General features: G+C 42.1%; 2 protein-coding genes and 1 non-coding gene across 3 annotated transcripts; 1 reads left to right on the top strand and 2 right to left on the bottom strand.

Annotated features, from left to right (window-relative positions):
* Positions 1–1,179: 1,179 nt before the first annotated feature.
* On the bottom strand, positions 1,180–1,478 carry LOC148100008 (signal recognition particle RNA). The gene has a single exon (XR_015719952.1).
* A 4,249-nt stretch (positions 1,479–5,727) lies between these two features.
* On the bottom strand, positions 5,728–10,941 carry ttl (tubulin tyrosine ligase). Its single transcript, XM_035911188.2, has 7 exons — positions 10,186–10,941; positions 9,907–9,985; positions 9,577–9,809; positions 9,325–9,460; positions 8,948–9,217; positions 6,636–6,779; positions 5,728–6,499 (listed from the first exon to the last, which is right to left on the bottom strand). Exons 1-7 carry the CDS (start codon positions 10,352–10,354, stop codon positions 6,298–6,300), a joined length of 1,233 nt encoding a protein of 410 aa, XP_035767081.1. The 5' UTR covers positions 10,355–10,941; the 3' UTR covers positions 5,728–6,297.
* A 757-nt stretch (positions 10,942–11,698) lies between these two features.
* On the top strand, positions 11,699–15,127 carry fignl1 (fidgetin-like 1). Its single transcript, XM_006799032.3, has 2 exons — positions 11,699–11,813; positions 12,367–15,127. Exon 2 carries the CDS (start codon positions 12,384–12,386, stop codon positions 14,295–14,297), a length of 1,914 nt encoding a protein of 637 aa, XP_006799095.2. The 5' UTR covers positions 11,699–11,813; positions 12,367–12,383; the 3' UTR covers positions 14,298–15,127.
* The last annotated feature ends 2,149 nt before the right edge of the window (positions 15,128–17,276 follow it).

The following is a 17,276-nucleotide window of genomic DNA, read 5'->3' as shown; positions in this document are numbered from 1 at the left end:
TTTAAATTACACTTGCAAACAGAATATTCCATTAATATTAATTACAAGGCACTGTATGCATGACACTATGATTTAACAGCTGAGCCCCCCTAAAGGTTTGAGCCCAGAGTGGCCCCTGCTTCTGATCTTCATTTCTAGTCATGTTCCCAGAGGAATGTGCCATATTCATTCTATTTGGCTAATGTTTCCTCACTTTTAAGAGATTTCTATTTGATAGCCCATGCTACATCTTAGTTAAATAGCAGACAAAATTATTGTAATGTAATAAAAGTGGATTGAAAATGAGATTCAAAGTCACACCAAGTTCAACTATTTTACTTTTCAAGGCTAAATCTTAATAGGACACGTCCACACGTCTTTATATAGAGTGCTGATGATTTTTCCAGTCTTTTAAAAAAAGTTGTTCAAAGACGAACAAACTCCCATTGGACAAATGTGTAAAAATCCATCCACATCCATCCATTTCTCTTAGCCAGCTAAAGTTGTAGCCTATCACAGTTGTAGTTTCTCATATTTAATTGCATTACCTATTACTTGTGGTGAGTGATTACCTATTTGAAGTGCATTCCAAATATTTTTTTCTATGAGCAGAGAAAAACACAACATACTTTCAAGCTGTTGTTCTGTGCTGTTTACAGTCCAGCATTTTGATTTTATTTAGTAAATTAATATCTTTCAAATCTTCAGACATCAGTTTGCCTGCAACAGGCATTAACAGGTTCTCTTATACTCCTGATGCACTGTAGCATTAAACTGTAAACCACAGGGAGACTGTGGATATTACACCTGCGAAGCAAAAGATTACACATTGAAGCTCTGAATGACATAATAGCTGAAAGTATTCATGCTTCATTTATTTAAAAAAGCGAAAGTAGAGCTTTGCTTTAGGCTGCTTTTGTTTATTTTTATGTTCATTGAATACAGTCACCGAAGAAAAAAAAATGGTTATTTGTATAATTTTTGCAGTTATTATGAATTATTATTAAAAAATATTATTAGTGAAGTTGCAGTGTGTTGGTAATTTCTTCTTCCTCAAGTTGGAGACGCTGTGGGACCAACAAACAGCAGTGTTTTTCAATGGAAAGAAAGGAGAGAGAAACCGTGTTGAGGCTTTTATAAGCTGTAAAAAATGTGATGTGTGAGTTTGTGTATATTTCTGTGGAGAGGAGAAAGAGCGTAAAAAGACTGGGTCCCGCTGTATTACTCAGGCTGCACTACAGCGTCTATTCACAGGCGCGATCCCACTACTGAGCGGCACGGGGGCTTTGACCTGCTCCGTTTCCGACCTGGGCCGGTGCACCCCTCCTTAGGCGACCTGGTGGTCCCGAGCTCCCCCAGGAGCACCATATCGATGCCGAACTTAGTGCGGACACCCGATCGGCATAGTCCGCTGCAGCTCAGAGCTCCTGAGCTCAAACGATCCGCCAGCCTCAGCCTCCCGGTAGCTTGGATTACAGGCGCGCGCCACCGCACCCGGCGAGAGGTGCTCTCGTTCATGCAGGCTTTAAGGTGCCTACACGTGACGTCATCTGGAAACAGTTTAGAAAGCCGTTAACAACATTATCTTTCAGCAATAATGACCTGACATTAGTGACAGTAAAAACGCGACAGGTTAACACGCTTAACACTAAATAAAGTGTTTTGTTGTGGAGTTTGTGTTCCCCCTCACAACGTCATTCAGTTACTGAAGAATAAACCTGTAATTATGGAAAGTTTAGTTTTTTTTAATGGAAACTGCTGAAAAGCAGCTTATGAGTCATATACATACAGTGCTTCGTGCTGTCTCTAGTGTTACTGCTGGTTCGGTGAGCAATACCATTTTTATAATAACGGTAAAAGATCACACACTTAAATTTGTGATGTTTTAATATTGCTTTTAATAGGGGAATCAATCAGTCATCTGGGAGCCTGTGGTAGAGTTGAGATGACTGTGCAGGAAGAAGACCCAGATGAAACAGGTAGTGATTCAAAACACACGCAATGATGTCATTATGATTCTGATGTTACTCTTTTACTTTTACACACACACTCCATACAAGTAATTTTCTCCACACCTCGCTCTGACGACATTACTTATGTGACAAGTCTTTTTTGTATATCTGATACAGGCAGTGACTTCATTGCCTTCCCATGTAATAAACTTTGATATACGTACAAGAAAAAAAGAGGAAAAATTCCTTCAGAGAGATCTCAAGTCACAACTTGAGAACATGTGGCAATGCGATGGCCTGCTTGCCTGACTGGCCTGTAAGTTACCTTTCTGTACCGCAGAAACGAAAGAACAGGCCATCACAACATCTGGAAACTCCCTGGTTTGGTGTTCTTCTTCCTCCTTCAGTTGAAACGTGAATAATAGGCTGACCCATCTGTGAGTCTGAAGCCCATCTATGCATGAAGAACACACCATAAAATGAGTGATTGCAGCTCTGTTTCTAGGTGTCTGCTCCATGCCCATCTTTGCTGGCTTATGTCTCAGTCATGGGACAATCCAGTCTGTCCCACTCTTTTTGTTTGTTACAAAGCCCCAGCTCTAAACTGGACAAGGACATTGAGTTGTTTTTTAAGAGCCGTTAAAGTGCTAGTTTGTGTGAAATTTGGATAATTAAGTGAACTGTTACCATTTTTCACATTCAACATCCTTGGAAGGAAGCTCGTGGGATGGTGAATGCAGGATCTCAGAAATGTTCACATAAAAGGAATTAATGTGGGCTCCAATTTCACCTCAGCTGGATGTTCAGGAGAAGGTTTGGACCAAGGTTTGTGGTCGAAACAGTGTAAATACTGAGGCTGTGATTTCTGTGACTACAGATGTGCAACAGACTACAGGATGTTTCAGTGGTTTTATGTTAAATCATAAAAAATACGCAAATATCAAGACATACAAGTAAAAGTGTGCAGAGCTCCTCCTTTCTCTCTGATCATGGAGTTGTCTTCAGACCTCAGTCCTAGAGAGAATTTGTGGAGGGAGCTGAAGCTTTGAGTTGCGAAGCAGCAGCCAAGAAACCAAAATTAGTTTCTCTGAAGAAGAGTGGCCCAAAATCCCTCCTGAGATGTGGCCAAACCTGGTGACCAACTACAAGAAATGTCTTACTGCTTGGCGCTGTTGGTGGTTGCCAACAAAGATTTCGCCACAAAGTCATGTTCTGCTTTGGGGATCAAATACTTAGTTCACTCAGTGACATGTAGACCAATTTATAACATTCATGTCATCTTTTTCCTTGGAAGTTTGGTTGATATTCTGTCTCTCTCCATCAAAATGAAACTAGTCTAAAAGATTGCTCACTTCCAAAGAAGTAAGCAATCTTGCAAATTCAATCAGGGGATCAAATAATTATTTCCCTCATGTTTTTTCATATTGTGGATAGTGATTTTTTTTTAGTAAAAGTAACCCCACATAAGTTTGTATGTATGTATGTATTGCATGTTTATATAGCATCTAAGATCACATGACCATACATATATCTCAGTGGGTTAGAACAAAACAACGGACAGATGATGCAGCTGTGCCACACATCAGTTCTTTCGTTGCTATCTTGGCTAAGATTATTAGATAAAATTTTAATAATTTCTTGTTTTATTTCCTGGTTAACTAGTTTAAAAGGAATTTCTTCATGCAAAGCTGGTTGAATGTCCCTGTTTAAGATCATGTGGGTACACCTCCTGGGGGAAAATGAGGTCAAATTATATCAGAGAGAAGCCAAATTTCAGAAGAAAACCATGAGTAATAAAAGAAGGAAGAAATATAAGATAACTACGTGCGGGTGTGTGGTTTATCTGCATGACAACCTACTCATGTGGACTTTTCCCACGATAAAAGAAGCCACACCTAACAAATGGATTAGACACATTTTCTCTTTTTAACTAATCTGTGAGCGTTCAAAGACAAATCAAAAAAACATTAGTTAATAACCAGTCTCACAGCAGAGAGGCAAAATTTAGAAACAAAAACTGAATTTTTATTAGTGTCGTATTATTTCACCATCCACCTACCAAAGGTCTGGGTCATTTCTGAACGCTCTGTAGCTCGTCTGCAAGCTGCGTTCACAGACCACTCTGCTTCCCTCATCTTCTTCAGTGTTGCTCAGAAGCCTGAAATGCACATCAGAAATGCAGCCCAACACATGGATGTGCAGAAATGTTTGCATGACAGAAGCAGTAACATGTTTTATTCTAATAATAATGTCTCTGATAAAGACAAACGTTCATGCAGATTTCCAATAAATCATAACTCAACAACAACAACAAAAAACAAGAAAAAAAACAGCACACACTCCTCTGATCATGATACTTGCTTTCGAGTCAGGTCTGTGACAACAATCTGTTCACTACAAAAGGTGTAACACTGAAAATGCAGCAGGATTATCTTTGGTAAAGATGAGAAAGTAGATATAAAACACACAAGGAAAAACATGAGAAAATGAGTCACATGTGCAAAAAAAAACTCTAAGTAAGAGGAAATGACATCAATGAGGTTTTCTAATGAAAGAGGCAAATTTACCCCGGTACAAAAAAAATAAAAGGTGCATTTAAACGCCTTTTTAAAAAAAAACAATATACCGTTCCCTCTAAGGAAGCCTTCCCTTTGATGGAAATGTCCCTACAGATTTAAAAACAATACTAAGATTTTGTTTTCTCTTTGTATTAACTTCAGTCTCTTACACATCCTTCATTCTCGAGTCTTCTTGTAAACACAGAGTAAAAAAAAGAAAGAAATATTTTGATGATTCACCTTAATTATTGGGACACAAAACCTCACATATTTCAACAAAAGGGTGTTTGTTTCTTTTCCTTTTTTTAAGGGAATCAAACGAGCCCCTAGAAACACATGAATGTGCAACTGTCAACTATTTCAATCTAATAAAAGACAACAACTGAACAATCTGACAATCATTTCTAACGAGCAGTAACACAAAACAGATTTGACACAAGTCGTCTTGGACGGGAACACCTCTAAAATCTTGTCTACTCACAAAGATTTAGATCGAATGAAAAGGTCAAATATTTAAAGACCCCACAAAGCGAAACAAGTCCAAGTTATTATGAAATTAACCACAGAGTATTGGGACTTCCTTAACACCGCTGACTTTTCTTTGGTAATGACGATGTGGTAATGCTCACCACAGTGTGTTTTTCAACACACGGGGAAACAAGCATTTTATCAGCTTTGCTATCTTTTCCAAGTGTCCTTTAATGGGGTCGTTAAACATGTTTAAGAAGCAGTAAGAAAATCTGTACAAGCTACTCTACGCTCACTTCACCAGCTCAATAACAAAAACCCACTTTACACTTTACAATAACAGTCTATCAGAGAGAAAACACAGAGTTCTTTACAGCAAACAGAGCTGTGGGTTAGGGCTTGTATGCTACATGCTTTCACACAAACATGCTCTCTTCAGATCACATAAAACAAATTGATTACAGAATAACTGACGAGGATTTTTCCCTTTTCGCCACTGAGAGGTCCCTGTAGCAGACTCGCTCCCGGGTTTACAGCTGAAGCACGGTCTCCCTGCTCACTTATGCCACCCAGCTGCCCTGATGTAGTGTCCACATGGTCAAGTCAGGAGGAATGTTCAGTTTCAAGGCCATCCTTTCGCTCAATCAGACAAATAGTGTTAGCGTAACACACCAGAGCCTTCATCCTTCAGTCTCTAGAGCTTCTTGATCATTTCTAATATTTTTCAAACAAACTTGTTTGTAAGTCAGTTAGAAAAAGTGATTAAAAACAAAAAACAAAAAGTGTCTGATTATTAAACAGCACTCAAACTTCCATAAGCTCACTAAAATGTCAAATGCCTTGTTTTATGCTATTTTCTTGTGGACTTAACATGATTTTAGTGAGCAACAGTGCAAAAGCTTAAAGAACGAGTACAGGTTACTGTAACAGAGCAAGCTAACTGGCAGGCTTTTTTTTTAAGGGAGAGTGGTTGGAAATGTAAGGCACTACAGTCTCAGTTGGAGCGTCTCTGCGACTTTCACCACTTCAACCAATCTGCTTGGGGATGCCCGTCATCGTTCAGAAACTCTGAGAACATTTACTGACCAGTTCATTGCCATCCTCGCATTCAAAATATGCATAATCAGGAGCGCACGGATCTTTCCTGCAGTTCAGTTCAAGTCCCTAAAGAGAAAGTCTCCCTTGGGCCAACGTGTGCAAAAGTACGAAGGAGCGGCTCGGCAGCTTGCTCGCACGTGCAGTATCTCAGGTGCAGAGAGGCGGCACGTGCGACCAATGAGGATGGGGGGGATGGAAGAAGCTTCTAGCACAGAAGAAAAAGGGAGGGGGCATATTTGTGCTTACAGGCGAGTGAAAGGACCCACGTGGAGAGGTGCTCTCAGTTTGGGAGAGGAACAGGAGTTGGTGGTGAACAAGGAGGAAGAAGATGGGGAGGACGAGTAAGGTGAAGAGGACGCAGATGAGGAGTCGCCGCTGTTTAGGGTGAAGACACTGGAAATGGCCACATCCACAATGCCTTGACATAACTCTGGATATAGTTTCCTGCATTAGGAAAGGATAAATAATAACAATAATAAAAATAATAATAAACATTTTAAATTTTAAACAGATGTGAAGTTTGTTATATTTTAGATGGAAAAATATTGCTAAAGGACACCGTAACATGGAAGGTACTGACTGTGCACAGGCTGGAGCACCGTTGATTTCAATGAGCCACACTTTGAAGTTCGCGTCCACCATGAAATCAAATCCAAAAAGCTGGAAGCTCTGGTAGGACAGGTGCTTGGTGCTGATTGCGGACTCGATGCATGTCAGACAACTCCTGTGAAACCAGACACCCAAAATCATCACTGATCATCCTTTTATAACAAAGTCTCTTTGAGTGATGAGAGCAGCCAGGAAAAACATCAGTCACGTTTTCACAACAGTAATGGTTGTATACTGCTGTTATTAACACCAGTATATGAGGTTTAATCGCACACCGACAGTTTTTAAGAGTTGTGATTGGGCGCTATATGGCCTTTCAATAGAGCCGGGCGATATAAGATTTTTTTATATCACGATATGTTTTTTTCATTTCAGGCAATAACGATATATATCACGATATAAGCCAAATAACTATATTTGTAAGATTCAAATGTGCCGTTGCTCACAAGTAAAATGTGAAATAATCAGCAGCTTGTTTTGATTTAAATATTTATTTCCCATAATAAGTTCAACAGGGTAGATGTACTTAAGGAACATGAGACTTTTTCAGATAAATAAAGGCAAATATTGCAAACTACACAAAAGGCAGCCGCTAAAGCGTTTAAGTTTCAAAATAGAACAAACAAAACAGACTACTAAATTGTCAGTTCCACTTAGAAACAAAATATTAATTCTAAAAATAAATCTTAGTTTGTTTTACAGAAGAACAGACAAAATTGACTAACTTTTGTCAATATCAAATAAACTGAGAACTAAAAGGAAATTCTCAATCTCTCCTTGTTGTATAGCTTCGCTTTTCAAACAGTTTTAACAGTTACTTTAGTCTGACAAAAGCCGAATGACGAATTAGCGCTTCCAGTCAGAGACTGAGCATGCACCGGTTTATCGTATTTCCAGACTTGCTTTTGGCACAATTTACAGTGCGCGCTACTCTGTTTTTTGTCAGACTTGAAATAGCCGAAATACCTTCACACTACGGAACTTCTATGGCTCTTCCGTTCGACAATCTCTCCGGCATTGGAACCATCATCTGTTTTCTCTTCGGTATCCTTCGGTCACGCTCTCGGTTGATTTTTCTCTAGTCGGCGCACTCATTTCCTCCATTACCCGGGCGGCACGGCGGCTGGCTGCTTCCCAAACAAATACACATGTGCGGCTTGGCACTTGTGCTGTACGTAACAAGTCACGTGACATGACGCTGCGGCTGTGATTGGTTCGGCTCTGCGCTTCTAGTTTAACTTTTCTATCGAGAAAAAGTTATTTCGCAATACATATCGTTATCGTTCTATCGCCCAGCTCTACCTTTCAATAATACAAAGAAAACCCGACCAATCAGATGACCCCCTATGAGCAAGCACGTGGCAAAAGTGGGAAGGAAAAACTCCCTTTTAACAGGAAGAAACCTCCAGCAGAACCAGGCTCAGGGAGGGGCAGCCATCTGCTGCAACCGGTTGGGGGCGAGTGGATGAAGAAAAAACAAAGACATGCTTTGGAAGAGATTCACAAATCAATAATCACCAATAATTATATGCAAAGTGGTGTAAAACCACTTATATATCTGTTAAAAAAAACAGTTACGAAAAGAGGTTCTGCTAAAAACCACAATCTTCCTTTTCCTGTACAAAACCACAGCATATGTTTAAAGCTGTGTTTATTCACACAGGACGAAAGAAGGGTAACAAGCAAGGAGTAGATAAGCAAGAGTGAAAACATGAACTCCCATGATAATGTTGGGAGGATCAGGTCCAGGAATTGTTCAAAGTTCCTATTTCGCACGTTGTAGCACAAGAGAAAGTCCACATCAGACATGTTCTCAGCTCGGAATACTCTGTGCAGTTTGGACAAGAGAGCTCTCAGACTGGAGCACTAAAGAGGTAGGACACATGATACCCACCCTCTCTATGAATTCTCTGGACAATTACTCTCACATGGACTCAATCATCATATTACCGAGCTGATAGAGTGTGCTTTAACTTAAATTGTAGCTTGGTCAGGTGATGTCTCGGAAGTTTCATGTGTTAAAGAGGTAAAAACCAGCAGGATTCAGGAGGAAAACGGGAATATGTATGTATGGTCGGAAGGGTAAGATGGCGCTGGCACGGCTGGCAGCCTTAACCCAATTTCCCTCGGGCACCCTCCCCGGGCCTGGCTCCAGGGCGGGGCCCCGGTAACCCTATCCCGGGCAGGGTAAACTGTTCCCTCGATGTTTTCTTCATAAGGGTCTTCTGAATCGCTTTTTATCTAAGAACTAATAATAAAAACAATAGCAAAACAGGTGCCTACTTTATGATCTGCTTTATCTGAGGTAATATGGTGGTCTCCAGCGTGACGTTGTGAGTGTTCAGCAGGTACAGCCTGAACTCGTCGAAGAACATCTCGTTCCCCTCCTCGTATCGGCCGTAGTTCTGGGAGTGCTCTTTCTGGATGCAGTGGTTAGTCAGGTGGCTGGTCATGTCCTGCAGGTCTGAGCTGTTGTAGGGCTCCGAGGAGGTCCGCAGCACGCCCTCGCGGTATAAGTAGATGTTATACTGATGGTCCACTAGCACCCAGCTCCTAGCAATAGCATAAACATAAAGCTAAGCTGTTAAGTTGGGACATAGCAGTGCTTTCTCTGTGGCTTTAAGTTTGGCAAAAAAAAAGAAAAAGAAAATAAAACTTGCCTGATGTCAAATTTCCGATGTCCTGGCTCAAGAAGCAGAGGCTTCTCCAAGTACTTCTGAATAACATGAACCTGTCCCTGATTGTCAATATAGTCCAGCAACTCATTAGCATCGTGGGATATCAAAATACCAGCACCTGTAGTAATAGAAAACAAGAAGAAACAAACACACACATTTACAGATATATTTATATATGAAGCTTCCAACTAGTGTCTTGTTTTTAACCAATTAAATACTAAATATAGATATCACCTTTAGCTCCAGCAGAGGACTTGGCTATCCACACTGTACCCTCTGCGCTTTCTTTCTTAGCGTTATAGGAAGCCAAGAAAACTTCCCGCTCATCTGTCTTCGGATTGCTCTTCAGATGGCTGATGCCATTCATAGCAGGAGCAACAGGTGTGTTGAGGTTAGTGGGATAGATGATGTAGGACTCTGGAAGCCAGTTATTGGAGTCAGACAGCTCTGGGCTGGTCTTTATTAGCCTAGTGTTTAAGAAAGGGGTCAGAAGGAAAGTGGTCATGTAATAAACTGCAGTGTCAGTAACATGAATGATGGCAGGAATGACAGATTTGCACACACTTGACCAAGGATGCCTTTCTGCAAAGCTTGTCTGCCCCCCTGTAGTAATTCACCAGCTGCATCAGTCCGGGTTCATGGCCTGTAAGGTCACAGTGAGGATGCTTTACCGCCTGTTCATAAATCCGCATGCACAGTGCACAGAAACTCTCAATAAGAGAGACAATCTTTCCACAGGATGCAGCCCTGCACAGTCACAGCTGCTTTCTCATCCAGAAAGGGTGGACACCAAATATGGCCCGAAACCAATTCTTAAGAAACAAGAAAGAAAGTTTGACTTACCTAAACGCCCAAAGGGTAATCTGTTCCGCTCACCCAGCATCAAGTTGAATCTGGGATTGTCTCTTTTCAGCCTCTTCCATTGCCCGGTTGAGATGAGGATTTTGGAAACTTCAGCATAAACAGTACTGTTGTCGTCACGGGAAACAAAGGTGTACATAGGGGCGTTCATAATGCCGCTGCGATAGGGGGTCAGAGGTTTAATCAAAACGGTTTAGTGTGTGAGTAACTTAGCTGTCTGGCTAGTTGTGCGGCTGTCGGGTTGGCACTGCAGCAGACAGAACGGTTGGGGTTATCTCCTCTGTCCGTGCCATGATGATGAGTCAGTCATATCCCCTCAACACTTCCCAGTTAACTCAAACTGGTGTTCGGAAGATTAATTTCAGCACTCCGTGGCTAATATGTATTATATATAAAACACCATGCCACGTAAAGCAATTTAACATAAGTCGGCACAGGGATATTTCAGAAGCACCACACAAGGGAGTGACTGACTGCTGATACCGGCTACTGGGGCTGGTCCCGTCTGGATAAATTTACATCCCGTCTCCGGATTAGCTAATGTTATAGCTAACGGTCTGCGACAATTGCTAACAGTTATCTACGAGACACTTCCGGTATTTGTCCTCAAATGCAAAGGCAAAAGTCACAAGAAGCGGAAACATTAACTAAGTGGATAGTTTGCTGCACAATATCACAAACACGGGCTATTCTCCCACCGCCGGCGTGCGCTTTATTCTCTGAAAATCAGCAGCAAACCCTGTCATCCACCGTCGACAGCATAAACACCACCGCGCAACCGTTGTGGTTAGTGTAGTTTACGCACAGAGTAATGTCCAGGATAATATCTGTTTAAATGTTTATTTTATATTTTTAAAGCAATTTCACACAAAATGAATTCGATATGTATAAAAAAATCTACTTCATTTAAACTCGATTTTGATTTAATTCAAAGTCTGGATGACGTTCAATGACAAGAGAACTACATTTCCCAGAATGAAACCCTCTAACGCGGCAATGCCATATGCGTATTGTAGCCAGGAGATGGCGTCGTAGACCTCACTAAAATTAGCAGACCTGTGTACTGTTGGCAACATACTCCGCAGAAAAAAGTCTTTAAACTGAAGAAAAATCGCTCCACGTTTTATATTAAAGTTCCACTTACTTTTTGAAATAACTAACATCAATCACGAAACCTTTCGTGAAATTTGATAACGAGGTATATTAGCTTTTGTAGCCTGGACTGGGCGGAACTGGAGGATAAATGGAGCACTCCCTACTTGTGACAACTTATGGGTCTCGTTCCAATATGTAAAAAACTTAGTTGCTTCGTTTCGTTTACTTTAATGTCCGAGTCTGGTCATCATTATTCAATGTTTTATGTATTCAAAAACTAAGATCGTTGCTTCTTTGCGCTGGTTCCCTGTATTAGGTGAAAAGTTATGCGACGGCCACAGTTGTAGATTTTTTGAGAGCGAATTGGAACGAGACAGGAAGTCCTAGTTTCGGGAGGGAGCACAAACTAGAGGCGGGAATTACCGCTACTGTAAACATCGAGTTAAAGTGCATTAAAAGTTGTTACGAGTGTATTCATATATTTTTTATAATTTTTTGACAAGATATCAGTAATAGTAAGTGACGTCCATTATGAATACTGTTGTTTGTTGTGGCGCATTTTTAGATAACAGTTCAGACAAGTTGGGTGCATCGAGACTGATAACCTGTTTTACTGCAGCTCTCTGTAGTTCAGCTACATATACAGAGATTTAGATTACTTTTAGCCTTGTCACTGACTATTCATTGTTGGAGATAATGCTCAGGGAGGCAGTTGTATGTTGCTTTATGTGGGGACGAAGGAGTTTTATTTAAGTCTGAGAAAACGAAATGTTGTATTTAGAGTATTAAAGACATGGGCGAAGGATTTTAATGAAGGCTGTTCAGTTTCAATGCTAATGAGTGTGGCCTACCATTTTTAAAGCTGGATTCAAATCACGTGTTTATTTGTTTTTTAATTCCTTTCATTTATATAAAAATCACTATAACTCAGTGTTGCTGCATAAATGGTTATTTATGTAACGTAGTTAAGTGGCAGCTTTTCTCTGTATGGGTTTTGGGGAGATTTGTGCCTTGGCATTTACTGGGGTCATGTATTTTTAATAACTCTTGTCCCTTCGTCTTCACCAGGCTGGAGCAGGCCAGGCATGAGTGGCGCACACCTGGACGAATGGCAGAAGAGGTCCTTTGACATTTCATCTGGCAGCTGTACACCTGAACAGACGGCCGATGCCTACCGGGCCCACATCCTCTCCATTCAGTATGCATGGGCAAGCTCCCAGCTCTCTCAGGCCGGCATGGCCAGCCTGCTCAGGACCTACTCTGAGCACTACGCTGCAGTGTTGGACTCGGACGACCCGCGCACAGGGCTCAACAACTATGCAGAAAGCGCGCTCCATCTGGCCCGGAGTCAGAGGAACTACAGCGACAAATGGGAGTCATCCCTCACTGCAGAGAGCGTGCTGGAGTTGCCCAGCGTTCGGAAAACAATTCAGGCAAAGACAGGAGGTGAGAGCTTTGTGGTGGCACCAGCTGACGTTAACATAACTGTGGGGCAAGAGGGTAAAGGTAGCTCTCTCACTCCTCCCTTTAAAACTGTGCAACCACCGCAGCTTAAATCAGAGGTTAAAATCGCAGCCAGTATCCCTGCTAATGTTTCTGTGGAAAGGCCCAGCAGTCACGAAGGAATTTCAGTCAATCCACCCTCATCCTCCCGACCTCCAGCTCAGCCACAGTCTGTGTTTAGTCGTCCTTCTCCAGCTCTCCCACATGTAAACCCTGGCCCCGCAGGGGTCACGCAGCACTATCAGTCCTCCTTCTTTCCCACCTCCAACACACCGAAGCGGAAAAATTTTTACAACACAGACGGAGGTGATGTTGGCAGGGAGCAAAATGGCAGTCAGGCATCATCAGACCCACGGGCTGTTACCACCTTCAAAACAGCTCGTGAGCAGTTTGTCGTTGACCAGCAGCGAAAGCACTCCCATCAGCCTCAGAGAGGTCAGGCCCCTGGGATGGCGGCAACTGTGAAGAAATCTCTGGGCGCCAACAGGCCTCGAGGTGCATTTTCAAAATTTGTGTCTCCCATTCCACGGCAGGAAGAGGAGGGAAGTGTGGCGAGCCGTAATTCCAATCAGGAACCTCAAATTCTGGACGAGCGTCTGAAAAACTTTGAGCCAAAGATAATCGAGCTGATCATGAGTGAGATCATGGACCACGGGCCTCCGGTGGGCTGGGACGACATAGCAGGTCTGGAGTTCGCCAAGACTACCATAAAGGAGATTGTGGTTTGGCCCATGCTGCGACCTGACATCTTTACTGGACTCCGCGGCCCACCCAAAGGCATCCTGCTGTTTGGACCGCCGGGAACTGGAAAAACTCTGATAGGTAAATGTATTGCCTGTCAATCAGGTGCCACTTTCTTTAGCATCAGCGCCTCATCACTCACATCCAAGTGGGTGGGTGAAGGAGAGAAAATGGTGCGAGCTCTGTTTGCCATTGCCCGCTGCCACCAGCCTGCTGTCATTTTCATCGATGAAATCGACTCCCTGCTGTCCCAGCGGACGGACGGTGAGCACGACTCCTCGCGCAGGATAAAAACAGAGTTTCTGGTCCAGCTAGATGGAGCGGCCACTGCAGCAGAGGACCGAATCCTGGTGGTGGGTGCCACCAACCGGCCCCAGGAGATCGACGAGGCAGCACGACGACGCCTGGCGAAGCGGTTATACATCCCCCTGCCCGAAGCGACTGCCCGACGCCAGATAGTGACAAACCTCATGGCTCAGGAGAAAAACCAGCTGGGAGAAAGCGAGGTGGAGAGGGTGGTGACAGCCACGGAGGGCTTCTCCGGAGCCGATATGACCCAGCTGTGTCGAGAGGCAGCACTGGGGCCCATACGCAGCATCCAGCTCAGTGACATCGCCACCATCACCGCGGATCAGGTGCGACCCATCATCTACAGTGACTTCCACGAAGCCCTGAAGACTGTACGTCCCAGTGTGTCATCAAAGGACTTGGAGCTCTATGAAGAGTGGAATAAAACCTTTGGATGTGGGCGTTAAACTTTTCTTTGTCTCCGTTCAGGTTCTGGGTGTTGAAAGAAATGGAAAATGTAAAGACGTTAAATGCTTTCTTTGTTCTGCACAAACCCGACAAAGTGGGAGGACCCAGTACTAAAAACGAAGAATGACAGTCTCATGAAAAAGCTGAAAACTATAAGACGGGTCTCTTTAATGCAGTCTTTCTGTTTTTTCCCCATATATTGCCAAATATCCCTATGATGGGAAGTTGGCCTTATCTGTGTGATGAAGAGCTGAATTCAGTTTTATTTGTTTGCCTACGAAAAACAGGGCTTCCATAAATGACAAGGAAAACAGAATTAGAGAAAAGGACCTTTTTATTGGCTACCAGTTAAATAGTTATTTTAAGCCTCTGTATCAGCTTAGTCCAGTCATATTGGATTGCACAGGTGAACAGGTGCCTCTTTTATGAGTGTAAGTGTAATGTGTTAGTCTCTGTGCTAGTGGTCCGTTGTTTTGAGGTTTTTCAACACTACTTGTAAAGGTCAGGGTGTCGTAACATGAAGAAAAAATGAAGAAAACCTTACCTCGTTCCCACTTTGTACTAAGAGAATTTGCCATCTGCGTTCAGCTTTTTGGTCATTTTCAGGTGTTTGTGCCGGTCAGGCTGATTTTGTTCTGTTGCTTTGTGATCCAGTGTTAGGTAGTGTGTATTATACATAAACCATTTTCCAGTTAAATTCCATCTAGTATTTCACATCAAGGATAGACATTCACAGTCGAATTATGACTTAATGCTTGTCATCTGTTTGGTCTTTTTCAGTTAACTGCATGGTCAGAATTGTTTTTGTCCCTAATAAATGTATATATCACACACACACACATCTCCACAAGTTTTTGTCTCAGAGTGTGACAGTAAGCAATAAGTTTATCTCTAGGCTGTGGTGACATATCCGATCCCATGCGATCCACAGAGGGCAGTGTGATCACGTTCGAGCACCACAACCACGGTTTGCCTGAAGTCTCACTGTCCTGAAATGTTCCTGAGGCTGGATGTGTTAATCATATCCGCGGAAGTTGGGCAACACGGAGAGTATCCTGGGTCTTGTGTTTAAAAAGTGAAAAAAAAGAAAAACTTTGCCTGTCTTCCTGTTAGTGATTAAGACAGCAGTGTTACTGCAATACATCCCTTTTGCAGGGCCTCTGTGTTAGTTCTGATCCATGGAGTTTGTGCCCGGTCAAAGTGTTTGCAACTGTTTTCTCAGTGAAGACGTCCCTCACGCAAGCGGTGTGAGGATTTTTAACGTTATGTTTTTCAAGTTAAATGCCTCACTGGTCACACATGCACTCCCACTGAAGGGGGCCATTAGAGATTGTGCACACATGAAACAAAATCTCATGTAAATTTCATCAAGAAATCTTTGAGAATCTGGAAGACCATGAAAACGGGGCTTTCATTTATTTTTCATCTTTTTTGTCAGGTCCCTGATAAATATTTCACACTTGTGTTGTTGGCCACTGTATAGAAACTTTGTTGAGTTAGCCAGCAGTGAAAGTAGTCACACACGCACCCTTCCCCCCCAACGGGTGGGCTTCTCCGATCGCGGGGACTCCTCACAGCTGGACCAGGACAGATGCGCAGAATTCCTCTGGTGCTGACGGGATCTATAGAGCCCATTGAGTATGGACTGAAAACTGTGCCATATGGTGTAAGCTTGTAGCTCAATTTGACTGTGGCTGTGAAGCAAGTGGTCACATCTGGGGCAGTGTGGTCACAAACAAACACATCACACAGTACATTTACAGGGAAGAAAATAAGGTCATTTTACTGAATCATTTTGAAAGCGTATTTTATCCTTAATACGGATTCAAGCTGAGGTAGAAATAAGTATAAGCACTTGGTGTTGCTTTTTTCCCTGTGTTCACGTATATACAGTTGTGGAAGAACTACACAAGCTGTGCTCAAGTAGAAGTTTAAATGTAATACGTTATAGGAATAAAATTCCAGTATTTGAAATCAAATCTCATGTTGTTTGTAATATAGAAACATTACAGGTAAAATTATTACTATATTTATTTAGAGTTCTTGTGAAAGCATGCAATGGTTTTAGTCAACATTTCTTTCTGCAATGTATCCGTATTGTGCAGTTACCATCTGCATTGTTTGATGCAGGGTCCACTAATTCCATACTGCCCTCAGATTGGCTAATAGGAAAGAGTACATCATGCTGTTGTATGTCACAAATATTTTATTTAAAGAAAAACATTCTGTGCCACCAACCATGAAATTAGACTGTGTTTGCTGGCTATTACTGAAAAAGGGGGTTTCTTTACTCTGTTTTACCACAGTGCAGTCTCCAGAGTGGAAAAATCGAGTCCCGCAAAAACTGCAGTTCCACTAATGGCCACATGAGGCTGGCTCCAAAAGCATCAGTTCACAAAGACTCCCGTGTTATAATGTCCAACTTTACAATGTTAAAGAACATATTTACAGCCTGCTAATAAAGCAGCCTGGCCTCTATGGGTAGTTTTACTGCTCGTAATAGTGAGCTGGGTGAACTTTTTAATTCACCTGGATTGTCTGACTTTGGTTGAGGTCATATTCATTGACAGGTGTATTGATGCAAGCAGCCAGAGACGATCTGGGTCTGCTGGGCCTTATCCACTGCTTTGAGTTATTAAAGTGACTTCCTACGATCTGCCTGTGCTGCTGTGGCCTTTTACAGTATTTTAATAGGTTATCTGAGTAATACTATGGCGTGCTGTGTGAGACAGACTATCTAACAAGTTTGTGCTGAGTGAAACGGTAGCATTTTAGTAGTCTGTTAGTTAGCACTAATTAGCTATATATGAATCTGTTCACATGTCTATTAATTATGATGATTTCTTTAACCACACTTTTTTTGCTTATTGTCCAGCTTGCAGCACTGTTTACATTGTAACAATTCAATATAAAATTCTCAGTCCGAATGGTAGATACATGTGAGAGTGAAAGAACATAATATGTTTTATAATATGAGT

The sequence above is a fragment of the Neolamprologus brichardi genome, chromosome 13 (genome assembly GCF_056152115.1).
Source record: "Neolamprologus brichardi isolate AB-2024 chromosome 13, ASM5615211v1, whole genome shotgun sequence".
Classification (NCBI taxonomy): domain Eukaryota; kingdom Metazoa; phylum Chordata; class Actinopteri; order Cichliformes; family Cichlidae; genus Neolamprologus; species Neolamprologus brichardi.
The sequence above is the reverse complement of the archived record's forward strand: the minus strand, read 5'-3'. Positions and strand labels throughout refer to the sequence as shown.

Coding starts and splice junctions, on each gene's coding strand:
- ttl (XM_035911188.2), bottom strand. CDS start 10,354: ATGAACGCCCCTATGTACACCTTTGTTTCCCGTGACGACAACAGTACT. Junction 9,986..10,185: donor ATTACCCTTTGGGCGTTTAG/GTAAGTCAAACT, acceptor GTGACCTTACAG/GCCATGAACCCGGACTGATG. Junction 6,500..6,635: donor GGTGCTCCAGCCTGTGCACA/GTCAGTACCTTC, acceptor TTCCTAATGCAG/GAAACTATATCCAGAGTTAT.
- fignl1 (XM_006799032.3), top strand. CDS start 12,384: ATGAGTGGCGCACACCTGGACGAATGGCAGAAGAGGTCCTTTGACATT.